We start from the raw sequence: 20,354 nt of genomic DNA, 5'->3' as shown, positions 1-20,354 counted from the left end.
GAACTTTGATTTTACTCCCAATCCAGAGTCACCCAAGTAGTAAGAACACTGCTTGGTAGCCCAAGGACAGCTTTTGAAAGTGAGGTCTCCAGCCTCTTTTGAATAAACACCTGGAACTCTCCACTGCCCTCTCTGCCCAGGAGAGCAGGAGGCACCGGAGACACTGACAGCCACAGCCAGACGGACGCTTGCACGTCCCACCAACCGTGTTATCCCGACATAAAACCCAGTCCAATCTGCAGCTTAAAAAAAACCCACAGGAGTTCCTGCCGACCTCTCTTCCCCAACTCAGAGCTTCCTCCTCTCTCTTAAGGATGGAGGGGGCCTGTTTGCTGCTCACGGCTCGGTAGTTTACAGAAGCTGAGTGTTCAGTGTTTTTGAAGTCAAGCAGCGTCTCTGGACAAGTCCTCTGTCCTCACGACACAACTGTGCCAACTCCAGGTGAGCCTTGGGCCCTGGGAAATGGCACCCAACATTCCTTTCAGGATATATTCCTCAAAGAGCAACCACTCAAACTGTCACCCTGGCAAACACTGGGGTAGGCCTGTGGTGGGAGGCACGTCAGACCCCCCAGCGCCGCAGCCAGGCCACTCGAGGGGGGCGGGGCAAAGACTGGAGGGGATTCTCTCCTCCCCCCACAACAGAACCCACCCAGAAACAAGAGGGAAAGCCCTGCAGCTGTACCGGCCACTCCACCATCACTTCTGAGCCAATGGTTCTTATTTACATGAGTTATCAGATGGTTAAATAGCTCACATCTACTAAGAACATATCTGGGTCCGATGCTGTGCTAGACTAAATAAGCATGACACTGTGAGAAAATCACAGCTTATCTTAACAAGAGACAAGAAAGCTTGCCAACAAGAATCGTAAACGAGCTGCACTGATGGCATAGTTCACACGGACAGGGTCGGCTCCTGGAGGACCTCTCAAGGCTCTTGTGCAGACAGAGGGCCCGTGTTTCCAGCCTGGACCCTCTCCTGGCAGGCTTTCCCTGGCTGGACCCAGGAACCCACAGCTAACTCAGCTGCTTAACACCAGCCTCCTGTCTCAGGCCACGTTTCTGCATCCAGGTCAACCTGACCCCAAGGCGCACCCAGCAATGGAACTGAGTTAGGGTCCGGGATTTTGACAATGAAGACAAGGCAAGTCAGCAGACATCTACCACATGCCAGTGGGCCAGGGACCCAGGAGGAGGACAGGCCCCCACAGCATCTCCACTCCCTAATCCCCAGGGCGGGTAAAAGAAGTCTGCAAGGAAGGTGCTGATACTTTTTATAGCTGTGTAATTTCTATGATAAGGTAAAGCCAATTTAATTCATTTACCTGTCTGATCAACTTCAGATTGCATTCTGATCTGTCCCATTGAAAATAAAATAGTTCAATTCCAAATGTTCCCTTCTCCCAAACACTGGGGTGGCTCCAGGCCAGGCAGCGAGGCCTGCAGTGACTCTGCTCTTTACATAGGAGGGCTGGGGTCAGGGCTAGGTTGACCCTAACCACTCAGTGACCTTCTCCTGGCTTGTCCCATGTGCAAGGGTCCCCACCTTCCCTGGTGCCCAGTCCTTTCCCAAGCTGACACCAGACAGAGTGCCTGGTTTTCATTATGCAAGAAAACATCCGGGATATAAATGAAGTTACCGAATTCATCTTCCAGTTAAACTAAACTTTCAAATATTTAGTCTTCAGTCACCCAGGAATGTTTTCTCGTCTCTTCTCTGCTGCGCCACCCCAAGCAACAACCTACCCGTGGCAAGCTGACTGCAAGTAATTTAAAATCCAATGGTACTCTTATTTAAAACAGTAATTTATTATTACATATTCACACACATATGTTCATATATAATTAGGTGTACAAGTAGAGAATTACTAAGAATCAAGAGCATCCTTCTGTTTTTGAATCACTGTTAATTCCACTATAATTCCATTATTTTATCTGAACAAAGATAAATTCTAAATAAATTTTCATAATGATGACAAAAGTAACCCTTTTGTAACCCTTCCCAAGTTTTGATATTAAATGGAAAGCTAATATGGTAGAAGAAAAAGAAGAATAGGAAGGTAGCAGGAGAGGAGGAGCAGGAGAAAGTTGAGGAAGGAAGGGAAGGGAAACAGCGGAGATGCGCGCGGCCACTGCTCTGCCGAAGATGGCGCGGCGGGGACGCCCACAACGGCGACAGCGGACACATGGGGCCCGGTTCAGACCACCTCGCACAGAGTAATTCGCTTATCCCAACGACACCCCCAAGGAGTAAAGAGCATTACCCCACCCATTTCACAGATGAGGAAGCCGCGTCAGAGGTTAGGTGATCTCCCAAGGTGAAGCAGCTAATACATCAACTAGCTGACCTGTCACATTCCTGCAATCCTGAGATAACACCATGGCACAGACAGGCCCTGGAGGTTTGCTAAAATTATTCCAGATACTGAGGGAAAACCCAGCCTTGTTCCCGTAATAAAACTTAAAAGAAAATGACACACCTCTACATGCCAGATCTGGAAGAGTTTAACAGAAATAGTGACAGACACCCTAGCTTGAGGCCGCTTCTGCAGCCAGGCCAGCAGCTACAGCCCATGTCCCCACGGAGCCCAGGAGAGGAGGGTGGCCCGGGGACCAAGGACCCCGGCCCCTCCCTCCCGCGGAGAGCCCACACGGGGCCTCTCAGCCAGGCTGTCACCGCTCTCCATCCTCTCGCCCCACAGAGTTAGGAAACGTTGAGGAAAAGGTGGCTATTTCAAAACGGTAACTTACTAAAATCAGTGAAGATTTTTTTCTCACCTAAACTGGGCCTTGATATTGCTAGGGCTTGCAGATCTGGTTTGTATTTCTTTCTCTTGCTTTTCCCTCAGGATCCTTTCAGCAAGCAAGAAGTAAGTGGCTGTGATATGGTTGTACCTGTTGGTTTCCAAGGCCCTGAGGAAGGAAGGGAGAGAGAAGAGAAGCCACATTAGCAGGTCTGATTTTGCACAACACAACTGAGTTTTTGCTTTTTAAGTAAAAGCAAATGAAATCCAATGACCTGGAATTCTTTAAAATTATGGGGGGGGGGGCGGGTAACCCCACAAAAAGGAGAGAAAAAAAAACAAAACCTGGTAGTAGATCATTCTTAAAATTCTAAGAAACAACTGCATAAAAATGTTCGGTTAGTAGGAAAAACCCAAAACACTAATGGCAACTGAGCTGGTTGTCAGGTTTAGATGCTTAAGAAAAGATAATGAAGTTCCCAAGAATGTACCCATTATCTAAAACTTTAATGTGCGCTAAGTTTATTGTCATTAAAGTGGCTTAATTGCTTCCAACAGAATTATGAAATGAGTTATATGAATGTGCACTCAAACACGGCTATCAATCAGAAAAATTAGAAAAAGCTTTTCCTTTTACACTACATATTTACTGGTATTTCCAGACCCTAATGCATTACTAATCTGTTGACAGCATGCTATTAGCCTCTTCTTTGAATAAAATTTATGAATAAAATAAAATGTGTACATCCACCTCAAAAGTAGTGCTCTCGGAGTCCTCAGTGTGGCCGGCACTGCTGGGCACATGCCCACTGGCAGCCAGCGCCCTCGCCCCCCGCAGCCAGCCTGCCATGGACAGACCCTGGAGGGGTGCGTGACCGAGGACCCACAAGGCCCGGAAACACAAGGCTGCTCTTCGGGACCCTGTGTATGTCGTCAGTGAACTTACACAAGGAGCCCTCGGGCAGGACACACTACAGCGGCTGCACCTCCTCAAACAGACGGCGGGGCCACAGCTCGGGGGGGGGGAGGGGCGGGGGGCAGCCAGGGCCACGGCGAGAGGCGCTGGTGCCAGACATCGCGGAGATCTGGGCCAGAATGGCTTCTCAGAGAGCTGCCTCAACGGGGCGCGCATAAAGCTGTGGGCTTGTCTTAAGGGGACTGACAGATGTGTCTTTGAATTCGGGAAGCACCCTGCAGTGAGGAGCTGCTCATAATGTTGGCAGCAGGCAAGACTAGCCTGAGAACAGCTGGGAAGACCTGAGGCTTCAAACTGTCCCTCTTTTTGGATTTATAATTGAATTTACCTAAATTAAACAGTTCTACAGGACTCCACTGCATGTATTTATTTAAGACTCAAGCCAATTCAAGGAGATGCAAATAGCCTCTTATCCACTCAAAAGTGAAAATCACTCTCTACACATTCCTACGGTGAGTATCCTTGGCAAAAAGAGCAAGTGTCCTGCTCTTCTCCATTTGTTTAGGTCATTTCAGTAGCTACAGGACAATCTGTGAAAACTCAAAACACACTCAGAAACCTGCAGATATTTGTACTTAAACCAAAACTATGAGCCGGAGTTTATTCTTATAAATTCTTCTCTCCAGTATACCCTAGAGATGCATGTCCTTTATAAAGACACCACCCTTCTCATGGACCAGACCTGGGGAGCTGAGCCGGACAGCCCGCCCCGCTGTAGTCGTACGTCCAGCCTGCAGCCACCTCTTCCCAGTGGTCAAACACCCGGGTCAGGACACTCAGCCAGGCCAGAGTGGCCCCCTCGAGGGGAGCCCCCCAGAGTATATCCTCGTTCTATCATCCTCAACTGTCTCACCCAACGAGTTAAATGACTTTTGACTTGGTAAAACACTTTATATTTTTAGACAGGACCTCTTAGAGAAATGAATCATTGTTAAAGTAATTGTATCTTTAAATTATCCTTGATTTCAAACTTCACAGGTTATAAAACACTGGCTTTGGTTTTTAAAAAATATAACGTGTGCATCTTATGGGCTCCAGGTTACTGTAGCAAAGGCTCTGAAAAGCCAGACAGTAAAATCTTCCAAGTTTCGTTACGTTGTATGGTCCTTCTCACCATGACTCTGAAAACGTGCACACAGACGGGCTTGGCTGTGGGCCCCTACACCCTTACTTATGAAAATGTGTGACTATAGACAGGCCAACTCCTGATTTCAAGAACTTGGGGTGCTGCCCCTGCTTCCCTGTGGGGACCAGAGGGAGACCCAGGAGTTAGGAGGACCCAGCAATGGACAGCGCAGCCACCAGAACACAAAACAGTCTACTCCAATTCGCCTCTGTGAGAAAGGAGAGCGGCCACAGGACCCACTGACGCCACTAGCGACGGTCTGCTCATTCACTAGCACAAAAATAAAAGCAAAAGACAACAAAACCTATGAGCCAGGCCCAGGGCCAGGAGCTCCAGAGGTAAGTGACGTAAGCCCTGCCCACTGGGAACTCCAGCCATTACACCACGTCCGCAGGCCCGGACACATGAGTGCAAGCCCCGGACTTCCCTGGCGGCTCAGAGGTAAAGAATCTGCCTGCCGATGCGTGAGACCCGCGCTCCTTCCTAACCCAGAGGCCCCACGTGCCTCGGAGCAAGGCATGCAGCACTGCTCCTGGGCCTATGCTCTCAGCCCGGGAACCAGGCTCAGCCAGCACCCTCTGAGCGCCGGAGTCCTGGAGCCTGCACTCACAGCGAGAGAGGCCGCCACTCTGCGAAGCCCATGCACCTCATCTACAGCAGCCCCGGCTTTCCGCAGCCAGAGAAAAGCCACGCAGCAATGAAGACCCAGCACAGCCAAAAATTAGCAAAGCAACAAAGCTTTAAGACAATCTTATTTTTCAAAAGAGGGCCCAGCCTGGGAGCCCCAGCCCTCGGCCCTGCACGGGCGAACGCCAACGTACTCGACGATGGCGTCACGGTCCGCTATGTCCCCAAGCACCATGCGCTGGATGATGCTGTTGTGCTCCTCTTCCGACAGGTTTTTATACGACACGAGCGGGATGTTGTACTTCGTGGCCGGGGAAGGGTCCACTCCCTGAAGCCAAGGATGGTTTTCAATCTCTTCTAAAGAGGCCCTCCTCTTGGGATCTCTCTGTAGCATTCGTGTGATCAGGCTGGAAAGGAAAGTAAGTCCATTGTTAAAGCAAAGTCCTGGCAGGGATGAGTAATGGTGAGCTACTATATTTTTCAAAGTTGTTCCCTAAACTTACACCATCGATTTCATTAGGTTCACCAGGGCTGATGGGAATGAAGGAAATTTGGTGCCATCAGATTCACAGAATAAAAAATCGTAACCACCAGACAGAGTGACAAGCCAAACACACAAATGCAGCTTCCTATCATCTAGAATTAACACGAGGCTCAACATCTGCCCGAGTTACCTGGGCAGTGGCGCCAGAACCCCACACAACAACCAGCAGCACACAGAGCAGGGCGCTGAGCTAACTTGGCTCCAGAAGAATGAACGGCCATCCTGATCAAAGCGACCCAAGTGTCATCTACCTTTAGACATACATTCTGTTCAAGGGCGCTGTGTTGGCAAGAAGGAAGGAAGGATGAAGGAAGGGAGGAAAAGATAGAAGGATGGAGAGATGGACGAACTACTCAGCAGGTAAAAACAGAGGAAAAGTAAGACTCCTAGGAGCAAATGACAAAGCTGACCTTGTTCTGGTTTTTCCTGCTTATGCACTGAGTAACTCAAAACAGAATATACGCAGAATAGAATGACTGTGCAGAGCCTCCTGAAGGTGAGAAATACAACTAGAACCTAGCAAAGAACTGGGACCCAGCTTCAGTGTGAGGAGGAATGAGAAGTAAGAAACACATCTCCTGCTAAGATGTCAAGATGGAAACCTGCCTGCCTCAACACTGCTGTGGAGGGGGGACAGGGAAGTTTCTTCTAAGAACTTCTAGGTACAAGCTGGTCCTCACACAGGTTTGTGGTCCAAATTAATGACACTAAATCTATGTGGTACACACAGTGAAAAGGTTACTTTTAAGAGGTTTCAGGGTGGAAATGCCCCTGGGTAACTAGGAGGAAAGCAAATACAAATTCTTTGTGTAGGAACTATAACTTAAAAGCACTTACAAGAAACCTGACCTCCCAATCAAAAAAAAAAAAGCACTGGAACCAAAGTTCCACTGCAAGAAATTAAAGACAGGATGGCAAATTAAGAATGCAGACTTTGAATACATCTACACCTATCAGTGAGTACAATAATAATAAATCAAATGAACTCTCCAATTAAAAGACAGAATGTTCAAATGGTTAGATGGTATTAATCAAAATTCTAGCTCCTAGTTGCTAAAAAAATATTCACCTAAAAACAAGACAATAAAAGATTTACAGAACAGAAAACTATATAGCACATGGCTGCTGACCAAAAGAAGGCTGGTGTGATCAGCTACAACTAGATGACGCAGACTGACTCTAAGGCCCAAAGCATTATTAGAGACGGACAGTGACACAAAGGTTCAACTCACCAGGAAGATACAACAGTTTTCAACTTGTCTGGATTTAATAATATTCCCCCCAAAACACCAAAATCAAAAACTGACAGACTGCCAAGTACAAAAACATAAGCTGACCATGTTGTATTAATGGGGGTGATAAATATTTGTATTTGCCTACGATACCTTTCTACACAGTGGAAGAGTATCTCATCAACTCGTAGATTAAGCAGTGAAATAACTAGGAAAGGATTTAAATAATTTTGAACAGCATAATTAACAAGCTTAGTCTTTAGGATTTATAAAGAAGTCTGACCCCAACAATTAGAAAGTGTACACTCTTTTCCAGAATAAAAGGATTATTTACAAAAACTGACTCCATGCTAATCCAAAAGCAAGCCTTACCAATTTAATAAAAATTAGTACCACATAGACTATAGCCTTGGATCACAATGCAGTCAAGTTAGAAATGAATAACAAAAAGCTGATTAGTAAAACTCTTACACATTTGGAAATTTAAAATACCCTTCTAAAAGTAATGGGTTAGATAAAACACATGGAAACTAGACAACAATCAGAACTGAATAACAAAAGGACTATACATCAAAACTAGTGGGATGCAGGTAAAATGGTGCTTAACTACTACATTAGAAAAGAAAAATTTATGGAATATTCAACATAAGAAAATGGAAAAAAGGACTAACCCATTAAGTAGGTAGCAGGAAATAAGAGACAAAAGGATATCGGTAGCATAAAACAAACGAGCAAAAAAAAATACAACAGTAAATCAAGGAAAACAAAAAACAGCTCTTAGCAACATTAGAATGAACAAACCTCAGGCAGGCCTGATCAAGACAGAAACAGAGAAAGCAAAAATAGAAGAAGGCAAGAAAGTCAATACTAGAACGAAAAAAGGACAACAAATCCACTAGTCTACAGGCTTTAAAAATATAATGAGAGGATGTTATAAATACTTGAGGCCAAGAAATTTAATAATTTAGATAAAATGGATAAGTTCCTTAAAAAACAAAACTTAGCAAAACTGACACAGGAAAAAGGAGAAACTGAATGGTCCTATGATTAATTAAAGATAATCCTTCTGAGAAAGAGATGCCAAGAAGTGGCTTCTAGAATATTGGAACTGTTTCTTTTCTTGAGCTGGCTACTGGGTACAAAGGTGCTCACTTTTTATCACATACACATTTTATCCATTCTTCTGAATGATATGTGTCAACATAAAAATAACTTACTCTGGTTTTTTTAGAAGGGGCTATGAAGACACTCCTGAAATACCAACATCTAACACACACACACCCGTACACCCACAGACAGCAGCCTGCTTCCTGGGCTGAAGAACAGTAACAGGGCAAAAGGATGATGACGATGGCAATCACCACCAATATTCATTCTGAGTGCTACTTACGTGCTAAGACTGAGCTACAGCTTTATATACATTAGTTCATTTCATTTCCACAATAACCCTGTAAGGTACGTTCCACCATTCTCACATCATTAGTAAACTGAGAAACTAGTATTTGAATCCCTAAGTTCTTAACTATGGCCTAAGATAGGGGTCCACTTGTAGAGAAGATTCCTCAAACTGTCAGATTTCCTTCATATCAAATGATGGGAGAAATTAAAAACTTAAAATCAACGAAATACTGAACTTCCAACAGTTCTTTTATTTCATTATGAATTTATCATTATCTACACCACAGTGCTATATACAGTACTTTAAATTCCAAATAATCAGCTTGCATGTACCCGTCCTACAGTCACATGAACCAAACAGAGCTCTTAGTCAACTGCGGGGAGAAGCACATGAATAAAATTATGAGGCACGCTCTGTAAACCCAAAAATGGTGTGTTGATAGTCTATTTCAGGAAAGCAAATCCCCTAACTCTTCTCTGGAGCTTTAAATAATTCCAGGAGCAAAACCAGAAACTAGCTGTTCCTGCAATTCTTCAAGTGAAAGTAACCCACCACTCCTGGAGGCTGAGGAGGCATATAGTGGGTTTCTTGAAAACTAGCTTATTTGAAACACAGACTAATACATTATGTTCTCCAACGTTAAATTTCAGATCATATTCTGGGGTTAACTCCCAAAACACCCTTACCAAGAGTAGAAACACTGGGTTCAAAAGTCGAAATGAACGAAGATACGCATGTACTTTTTATCAGTCTTACTTACTCTTTACACTCTTTGGACACGTGGGCGGGCACCGTGTATTTGCAATCCATGATCATGGTCAATGTCTCGCTGTCATTGGCCTCTTGAAAGGGTGGCTGCCCACATACCAACATGAAAAGGATCACTCCCAGACTCCATATATCTGCAAAGCAGAGACACGCTGTTAGATATTACATCAATAAGAAAACTAAAAACAATCAGAGGAATAAAAGGAGACTGTCAGGTTTATTTTATTTTGAACAGGCAAAATACCTAGAAACAAGTGAAAATGAAAACAACGATCCAAAACCTATGGGACACAGCAACAGCAGTTCAAAGAAGGAAGTTCAGAGCAAGACAATCTTACTTCAGAAAACAAATGAAGAATGTAGAAGAAAGAAATCATAAAGATCAGGTCAGAAATAAATGAAACAGGGATGAAGAAAATAATAGCAAAGATCAATAAAACGAAAACCTGGTTCTTTGAAAAGATAAAGAAAATTGATGAACCTTTAACCAGAAAAGGAAAAAATGAAAAAGGCTCAAATCAATAAAATTAGAAATGAAAAAGGAAAAGTTACAACAGACACCATAAAATACAAAGGATCACAAAGACTACTATAAGCAGGTGCCTGCCAATAAAAGACACAGCCTAAACAAACTGGACAAATCCTTAGAAAGGTACCATCTTCCAAGACTGAACCAGGAAAAAACAGAAGCAAGGTACAGACCAACAACAAATAATGAAATTGAAACTGTGATTTAAAAAACCCAAAAGCTCCCAAACACAGGTCCAGGAACAGATGGCTTCACAGGTGAATTATAGCAAGCATTTAGAGAAGCGTTAACATCTATCCTTCAGAAAATATTTCAAAATATTCCTGAGAAAGGAAAACTCCCAAACTCATTCTAAGAGGCCAAGATCACCTTGATACCAAAACCAGAAAAAGATATCACAGAAAAGAAAATTATGGGCCAGTATCACTGATAAACACAGATACAAAAATTCTCAACGAAATACTAGCAAACTGAATTCAACAATGATCAAGTAGGATTTATCCCAGGGATGCAAGGATTTTTCAATATTCACAAATCAATCTGTGTAATATACCACATTAACAAACTGAAGAATAAAAACCAGATGATCATCTCAATAGATGCAAGGAAAAGCTCCTGACAAAATCCAACACTCATTTATGATAAAAACTCTTCAGAGAGTGGGCACAGAGGGAACCTACCTCAACATAACAAAGGCCATGTATGACAAACACACAGATAACATAATTCTTAACAGTGAAAAGCTGAAAGCATTTCCTCTAAGATCGAGACCAAGACAAGGATGTCTACTCTTGCCGCTTTTATTCAGCACAGGTTTGGAAGAGCTAGCCGGAAGAATCAGAGAAGAAAAAGAAAGAGGATACAAGCTGGAAACAAGGTTAAACTGTCTCTGCTTGCAGCTGAGATAGTATCACACACAGAGAATCCTAAATATGCTGCAAGAATACTACTAGAGCTCATCAATGAACTCAGTAAACCTGCAGGACACAAAACGAATACACAGACATCTCCTGCATTTCTATACACTAACAGAAGATCAGAAAGAGGAATTAAGGCAACCATCTCATTCAACATTGCATCAAAAAGAGTAACACCTAGGAATAAACCTACATAAGGAAACAAAAGATTTACAATCTGAAAACTATAAAACGATGAAAGAAATCAAAGATGACACAAGCAGATGGAAACATATGCCATGTTCTTGGATTGGAAGAACAATATTGTCAAAATGACTGTACTATCCAATGACTGAATGCAATCCCTACAGAATTACCTATGGCATTTTTTCAGATCTAGAACAAAAATATCTTAAAATTTATGTGGAAACACAAAGGATCCCGAAAAACCAAAGCAGTCATGAGAAATAAAAACAGAGCTGGAGGAATCGAGCTTTCTGACTTCAGACAATACTATAAAAACACAATAATCAAAACCATATGGTACCTGGCACAAAGACAGGCTTACAGATCAGCAGGATTGAAAGTCCAGAAATAAACCCATGTACCTACAGTCACTTAATCTATGGCAAAGAAGGCAAGAACACATAATGGGGGAAAGACAGTCTCTTCAATTAGCGGTGCTGGGAAAACTGGACAGCTATGCCTAAAGAATGAAATCAGAACACTCTCTAATGCCATACACAAAAATATACTCGAAATGGATAAAAGATCTGAATGTAAGACTGAATACTATAAAAGTCTTAGAAGAAAATATAAGAACACTCTTTGGCATAAATTGCAGGAAAATCTTTTTGGATCCATCCCCTAGAGTAATGAAAAAAAAAAGGGGGGGTGGGATCTAATTAAACTTAGAGGAAACCATTAAAAAAAAAAAAAAAAGACAATCCACAGAATGGGAGAAAACATTTGCAAATGATCTGACCAACAAAGATTAACTTCCAAAATATACAAACAGCTCATGCAATTCAATATATTTAAAAAAAAAAAAAACAATAAAAAAGACAGAAGATCTAAATAGATTTCTCCCAAGAAGACACACAGATGTCCAAAAAACACATGAAAAGATGCTCAACATCACTAATTATTAGAGAAATGCAAATCAAAACTCATTAAAAGTATCACCTCACATCAGTCAGAATGGCCATCATCAGAAAGTCTACAAACAATAAATGTTGGAGAGGGTGTGAAGAAAAGGGAGCCTTCCTACATTGTTAGGGGAATGTAAACTGATAACAGTCACTATGGAGAATAGTACTGAGGTTCTTTGAAAAACTAAAAACAGAGACACCAAATGTTCCAGCAATCCCACTCCCGGGCATAAATCTGGAGAAAACCGTACTTTTAAAAGATACATGCAATCCCGTGTTTTTTTTGTTTGTTTTTGCAAACTATTTACAATAGCCAAGAGACAGAAACAACCTAAATATCCACTGCTAGATTAATAAAGAAGATGCGGTGCATTATGTTACAATTGACTATTACTCAGTCATAAAGAAGAAATAATGCCACTTGCAGTGACTTGAATAGACCTGGACATCATCACAGTACATAAGTCAGACAGACAAAGATACGCTTCATATAATACCACTTTATATGGGAAAATTAGGAGATTGGGCTTAATGTATACACACAAATACACACAAACACACACATAATAGATAATCAATAAGGATCTATTATACAGCACAAGGAACTCTACTCAATACTCTGTAATAACGTATATAGGAAAGGAATCTGAAAAAAGAATTGATATGTATAACTAAATCACTAGCACAACATGGTCAATCAACTTTATTCCAATAAATACAAAAAAATTTAAAGAAAATAGAAATTTTAAAAAACCATTTATAACTCAAAGTAAAAAGATCTAGGGAAGAGAAGTTAAGCCCCAATCAGGCAGAGAAGGTTATCTGTCTTACTCTGTTTTTATATTCACTTAAGATCCAAGTGTCAGGCACACAGCGAACAGTCAATAAATGTTCAATCATTTCTTAGTGACAAGAATAGAAATTCAAAGTACCTATCAGGATTCCCAAATCTATGGATACACACTGCCATTTTTCCCATTACATTATACACCAGAGATAAAACTAAGATATTAATACTCTGAAACATGAAAAGGGTTTTGCCTAAGGTCACAATTGTCCAGGTTGTTCTTAAACCTCAATCCTGGTTAGGTAACCAAATCATGTAACAGACAAGAAAATTAAAGCTCATGAGGAGAAAAATGTTCCTGGGCTGGGATGTCAATGAGGAGAAAGGCCGGTTATGTATTACTTCAGAGGAAAGAACTGGGATTGAAGGTATAAGCAACCGGGAGGGCTCACCTGACTTCAGTAGTAGATGCTGCCATGGGAAGACTGGAAAAGTCAGTAAGTTTCTTACCACTCTAAGTATTTCAGGAAAGGCTGAGTAATCATCTGCCTAATCTCCTGCACAGGCGCCTGTACTAGCTTTAAAGCTGGACCAGCTGATAATCAGGACCTTCAAAACTCCAGCATTACACTAACTCCTATAATAACAAATAACCCGCTACTTCTTGCCACTAAATAAAAAATGAAGCCATTACTGAGATGGAAAAATGATATTTCTTTCAGATGAAAGAAGAATGACTCCATTTAGGAAGGACATCACAAGTCATTCATTTAATCCAAAAACTAAAAGTGTAGACATGATAATATCAACGTTCAAGTAACACAACATCAATTCTAGAAGCTTTCTAGACCATGAAAAGCTTAGAAGACAGCAAGTGACGAGGCACATGGCCTTGGGCACCACATCTGTTAACATTCAACTGCTGTTTTTACTTAAGGTTAAACACTCAAAATTATGTAGGTTCCATGGGAATTAAAACTTGTTAATAAAATCTTTTCCTTGGTCCAAGCTAAATAAAAAGGGCAATAAATGCAGAAACCCAGAAGTTACACACACTGTGATTTTTCTATATGTACAATAAATTTTATTAATTTTCCCAGTAGAAAGTATTGAAGGAGATGGGGAAATCTACTAAAATTAAAACATTTATAAAAATGAGAATGAAAGGGACCTGAGGATCCCTCAGTCCAAACCTTTGGCTCTGCAGTGTCCCCAAGAGGCCACCTGGCATTGCTTGTTGGATGCATGAATTGTTTTACTGCCCCAGGACAGCAGGCAGCTTAGGACTCCACCCCACTCACTGACCCACACTTCTTTATCTTCATTCTGGAACCCAAAGGGCCACCTCCACTCAGAGCCAACAATCAGCAACGGTGGCTACTTGCACCTGTTTCTAAAATACTCAGTGGTAAGAATTTATCACCTCAGCCCTAGGAATACCTTATTACAATTTTTAAAGAAAATTATGCAGCTGATGTTTACCTTAAACCAGATTTGTACAACATGAACCTGCTATTTCTGGTCACCTGCCCCAACTTTCAAGCCACTGTGAACAAGTGGTAATTACAACTGTTCTCCCTTCAATGCACGTGTCCTTCATGGTACACAATGGTCAGAATCTAGAAATTAACTGTGACGTAAACCTTCCACTGATGTTCATTACACAAGGATGGGAACTCACATTTTTGTTTATAATGTATACTTGGCTGTCTCCTCCCCAAAGGAGGAGGCGATTTTAAACTGCTCACAATAAAAATGCATAAACACTGAGGCGGAGTCAAGGAGGCAGGTAGGAGGACGCAGAGTTTGTGTCTCCTCACAACCAGGGCACTACAGGCACTGATGCAGGACCTGGACACCTAAGTGGACAGGAGGAACCCCTTCATGACCAGGTGGAGTCCAGGGGGTTGGGAGGGGAGGAGAAACGGAGGTGGTGGGACCAGCAACGCTGAGGGACGGCTGAGGCAGGGGAGAGGTTCCCAGGCTTGAAGGGGCTCACTCATGGTGAGGACATCAGGAAAGAGGGGGGATCTCAGGGGGCTGGAGGACCAGAAGGAGACGAAGCCAGTGCTTCTGCTGCCCACTCAGGCCCCAGAGGGCCTGCTGGGTCCTCCGAGGCCCTCTCCAGCCTTGCAGATCCTGGGGGATAATGGGAGGCAGGGAGAGTGGGAGGGAAAGTAGAGGTGAGATGGGTGGGAGGCCCTAAGGGGCAGCTGGGGGAGGGGCGGGCTTCCCACGTTCAGGGTGTCCACTCACTGTAAGATCAGCAAGGATGGGGGAAGACCTTCAGGGGGCTAGGGAATTAGAGGGGAGCCAGCCAGCATTTTCCACACCTGCTTGGGTTCTGCCAAGGCTGCTGGGGTCCTGGGCCAAACCTCTCCCTTCCAGCTACATAGACCCTAAGCTCTGTCCCCTGCACCTCCCCCACAAGGACCTATTCCCCTGCACAAGGGTCCTGAGCCTAGGCCCCACCCTCAGCAAGACCCTGCCTCCACAGCCCAACCTGGCTCTACCCAACCGCCTGCCAACTCCAGTGCCGAGTGCCTCAACCCAAACAACACTAAGACAGGAACACAGCTTCGCCCATCAAAACAGTGAGAAGACAAGAAAACGTGTCGCTGGTGAAAGAGCAACGTAAATGCCTACAAGACCAAATAAAGGAAGAGGAGACAGGCAAGCTACCTGAGAAAGAATTAACAGAAATGATAGCAACGATGATCCAAAATTTCAGAAACAGAATGGAGACACAGATGGAGAAAATATAAGAAATGTGTAACAAGGACCTACAAGAACAAAAGAACAAACAGTGATAAACACCACAATAACTAAAATGAAAAACACATGAAAAGAAATCAACAGCGGAATAACTGAAGCAGAAGAAGTAAGTGAGCTGGAAGACAGAATGTCGAAATAACTGCTGAGGAGCAGAATTCATAAAAGAGAAGAGGCTGTCCTGAAAAGGACAGCCTCAGAGACCTCTGGGACAACATTAAACGAACCACCATTCAAATGGCAGGGGCCCCCGAGGAAGAGAAAGAGTCTGAGAAAATATTTGAAGAGGTCACAGATGAAAACTTCCCTAACATGAGAAAAGAGACAGCCACCCAAGTTCACGAAGCACAGAGTCCCATGCAGCAGGGGTTTCCAGCCCTTTTGGCACCAGGCCCAGTTTCACTGAAGGTAATTTTTCCACGGACTGTGGGGGAGGAGGTGGTCCCGGCGGTCATGGGAGCAATGGGGGCGCAGATGAAGCTCAGCACGTGCATGTGGGTTACTAACAGGCCGCAGGCAAGCCCCAGGGCTAGGGACTTCTGCCACGCAGGAGAGACACAATGAGACACACACCAAGATGGCAAAACTAACAAACTAACAAACTAACAAAAATTAACCTAATTCAAACTAACAAAAATCAAATTCAAAGAAAAGGTATTAAACACAGAAAGGGAAAAGCAACAAATGACATACAAAAAAATCCCCATAAGGTTATCAGCTGATTTTCAGCAGAAATCATGCAGGCCAGAGAGAGTGGCAGAGAGAAATCAAAAGCTTTACAGACAAGCAAAAGCTAAGAGACTTTAGTGCCACCAAACCAGCTTTACAACAAATGCTAAAGGAACTGCTCCAGGCAGAAACAGAAGAGAAGAAAAAACCCACGAAAACAAGCCAGAACCATTTTAAAAATGGTAACAGGCACATACATACCGATAATTACCTTGACTGTAAATGGATTAAATGCTCCAATCAAAAAACACAGACTGGCTGAATGGATACAAAAACAATACCCATATATGTGTACATCTAAAAGAGACTTACTTCAGAACCAGAGACATATACAGACTGAAAATGAGGGGATGGAAAAAGACGTTTCATGCAAATGGGAATCAAAACGAAGCTGGAGTAGTAATGCCCTTAGATAAAATAGACTTTACAGTAATAGTGGAGGGGGATTTCAACACCCCACTTACACCAATGGACAGATAATGCAGACAGAAGATAAGGAAACACAACCTTAAATGACACACTAGACCAGACAGATTTAATTGATATTTATAGGACGTTCCACTTGAAAGGGCAGAATACACTTCCTGCTCAAGTGCACACGGAACATCCTCCAGAACAGATCACATCTTGAATCACAAATCAAGCCTTGAAAAATTTAAGACAATTGAAATCACATCAAGCATCTTTTCTGACCACAATGCTATGAGATTAGAAAACAGAAAAAAAAAAACCCAAACCTGTAAAAACCAAAAACATATGGAGGCTAAACAGTGTGCTGCTGAATAACCAGAGATCACTGCAGGAATTTTAAAACAATTAAAAATACAAGCAAATGACAATGAAAACATGACCCAAATGATGACCCAGAACTGACGTGACACCGCAAAAGCAGAAAGAGGACGTTCACAGCAACTCGAGAGACAAGAGAAACCTCAAATAAACAATCTGATCTGACACCTAAAGCAACCAGAGAAAGAAAAACAAAACCCAGCTAGCAAAGAAAAGAAATCATAAAGATCAGAGTAGAAAAAATGAAACAGAAATAAAGAAAACAATAGCAAATATCAGTAAAACTAAAAGTTGGTTCTTTGAGATCATAAGTTCAGTTCAGTCGCTCAGTCATGTCCGACCCTTTGCGACCCCGTGAATCGCAGTATGCCAGGCCTCCCTGTCCATCAACAACTCCTGGAGTTCACTCAGACTCGCGTCCATCGAGTCTGTGATGCCATCCAGCCATCTCATCCTCTGTCGTCCCCTTCTCCTCCTGCCCCCAATCCCTCCCAGCATCAGTCTTTTCCAATGAGTCAACTCTTTGCATGAGGTGGCCAAAGTATTGGAGTTTCAGCTTTAGCATCCTTCCTTCCAAAGGAATCCCAGGGCTGATCTCCTTCAGAATGGACTGGTTGGATCTCCTTGCAGTCCAAGGGACTCTCAAGAGTCTTCTCCAACACCACAGTTCAAAAGCATCAATTCTTCAGCGCTCAGCCTTCTTCATAGTCGAACTCTCACATCCATACAAGACCACAGGAAAAACCATAGCCTTGACTAGACAGACCTTTGTTGGCAAAGTAATGTCTCTGCTGTTGAGTATGCTATCTAGGTTGGTCATAACTTTCCTTCCAAGGAGTAAGCGTCTTTTAATTTCATAGCTGCAGTCACCATCTGCAGTGATTTTGGAGCCCCCCAAAATTAAGTCTGACACTGTTTCCACTGTTTCCCATCTATTTCCCATGAAGTGATGGGACCGGATGCCATGATCTTCGTTTTCTGAATGTTGAGCTTTAAGCCAACTTTTTCACTCTCCTCTTTCACTTTCAACAAGAGGCTTTTTTAGTTCCTCTTCACTTTCTGCCATAAGGGTGGTGTCATCTGCATATCTGAGGTTACTGATATTTCTCCCGGCAATCTTGATTCCAGCTTGTGTTTCTTCCAGTCCAGCGTTTCTCATGATGTACTCTGCATAGAACTTAAATAAGCAGGGTGACAATATACAGCCTTGATGTACTCCTATTTGGAACCAGTCTGTTGTTCCATGTCCAGTTCTAACTGTTGCTTCCTGACCTGCATATAGATTTCTCAAGAGGCAGGTCAGATGATCTGGTATTCCCATCTCTCTCAGAATTTAAAACTGATAAACCTTTAGCCAGAATCACCAAAAAAAAAAGAAAGGAGAGGACTCAAATCAATAAAATTAGAAATGAAAAAGGAGAAATTAGAACTGACATGGCAGAAATACAGTCATGAGACTACCACAAGCAACTATATGCCAATAAAATGGACAACCTTGAAGAAATGGACAAATTCTCAGAAAGGTACAACTTTCTAATACTGAACTGGGACGAACTAGAAAATATAAACAGGTCAATCACAAGCAATGAATTTGAAACTATAATCAAAAGTTTTCCAACATACAAAAGTCCACGACCAAATGGTTTCACAGGCGAACTCTATCAAACATTTAGAGAAGAGCTAACACCCATCTTTCTCAAACTCTTCCCAAAAATTGCAGAGGGAGGAACACTTCCAAACTCATTCTACAAAGCCACCATCCTGTAATATCAAAACAGACACAGATATCACAAAAAAAGGAAATTACAGACCAATATTCTTGATGAACATGGACACAAAAATCCTCAACAAAATCTAACAATACAGTAAAAGAATCATACAGCACAATCAAGTGGGATTTATCCCAGGGAAGCAAAGATTCTTCAATATATGCAAATCAATCAATGTGATACACCATATTAACAAATTAAACAATAAAAATTAGATGATCTCAATAGATGCAGAAAAAACTTTTGACAAAATTCAATACCTATTTATGATTAAAAAAAAAAAAACTCTCCAGAAAAAAGGCAGAGAGGGAATCTACCTCAACATAATAAAGCCCATAGACAGCAAATCCACAGTAAATGTTCTCAGTGGTGAAAAACAAAAGCATTTCCTCTAAAATCAGGAGCAAGACAAGGTCCACTCTCGCCACTATTACTCAACACAGTTTTGGAAGTCCTAGCCACAGCTATCAGAAAATAGAAAGCAATAAAAGGAATCCAAATAAGAAAAGGTAAAACTGTCACTGCAGATGAAATGACACTACACATTGAAAATTCTAAAGAAAATGCCAGAAAACTACTAGAGCTAAACGGCGAATCTGGTAAAGTTGCAGGAAACAAAATTAACGCGCAGAAATCTCTTGCATTCCTACACACTAACAATGAAAGAACAGAAAGAGAAATTAAGGAGACAATCCCATTTACCATCACAACAAAAAGAATAAAATGCCTAAGAGTAAACTTACCTAAGGAGGCAAAAGACCTATACTCAGAAAACTATAAAACACTCATGAAAGAAATCAAAGATGATACAAACAGATGGATATATATTCCATGTTCTTGGATGCAAAGAATCAATATTGTGAAAATGACTATACTACCCAAAATAATTTACAGATTCAGTGCAATCCCTATCAAATTATCAATGGCACCTTTGCACAGAATCAGAACAAAAAATTCTACAATTTATATGGAAACACAAAAGACCCCAAAGAACCAAAGGAATCTTTAGAAAGAAAAAACAGAGCTAGAGGAATCCAGCTCCCTGATTTCAGACTGTACTATAAAAGCTACAGTAATCAAGTCAGTATGGTATTGATGGAAAAACAGAAATACAGATCAGTGATACAGGACAGAAAGTCCAGAAATAAACCTGTGGTCAATTAACCTAAGACAAGGGAGGCAAAAACATACAATGGAGAAAAGTGGACAGCTACATGTAAAAAAATGAAATCAGAACACTCCCACAAAACATACACAAAAATAAACTCAAAATGGGTAAAAGATGTAAATGTAAAACCAGACACTATAAACTCTTAGAGGAAAATATAGGCAGAATACTTTCCGACATAAATCACAGCAAGACCCTTTCTGACCCACCACCTAGAATAATGAAAATAAAAACAAAAATCAACAAATGGGACCTAATTAAACTTTTTGGCACAGCAAAGGAAACTATAAACTAGATGAAAAGACAACCCTCAGAATGGGAGAAAATATTTGCAAATGAAGCAACAA

At 42.1% G+C, this 20,354-nt stretch overlaps 1 protein-coding gene across 9 annotated transcripts in view; it reads right to left on the bottom strand.

The window, feature by feature from the left end:
* Window positions 1-20,354, bottom strand: part of SNRK (SNF related kinase) — a 68,431-nt gene that overhangs the window by 4,218 nt on the left and 43,859 nt on the right. For all 9 annotated transcript variants that reach the window (XM_069560740.1, XM_069560734.1, XM_069560735.1 and 6 more), the window contains 3 exons: window positions 9,410-9,551; window positions 5,669-5,881; window positions 2,780-2,914 (listed from right to left, as the gene is read on the bottom strand). In XM_069560740.1, coding sequence (XP_069416841.1) covers window positions 2,780-2,914; window positions 5,669-5,881; window positions 9,410-9,551 — 490 coding nt within the window. The remainder of the gene's footprint in view (window positions 1-2,779; window positions 2,915-5,668; window positions 5,882-9,409; window positions 9,552-20,354) is intronic.

Source organism: Ovis canadensis, chromosome 19 (genome assembly GCF_042477335.2).
Source record: "Ovis canadensis isolate MfBH-ARS-UI-01 breed Bighorn chromosome 19, ARS-UI_OviCan_v2, whole genome shotgun sequence".
NCBI lineage: Eukaryota > Metazoa > Chordata > Mammalia > Artiodactyla > Bovidae > Ovis > Ovis canadensis.
This window is presented reverse-complemented; position numbering and strand designations above follow the sequence as displayed.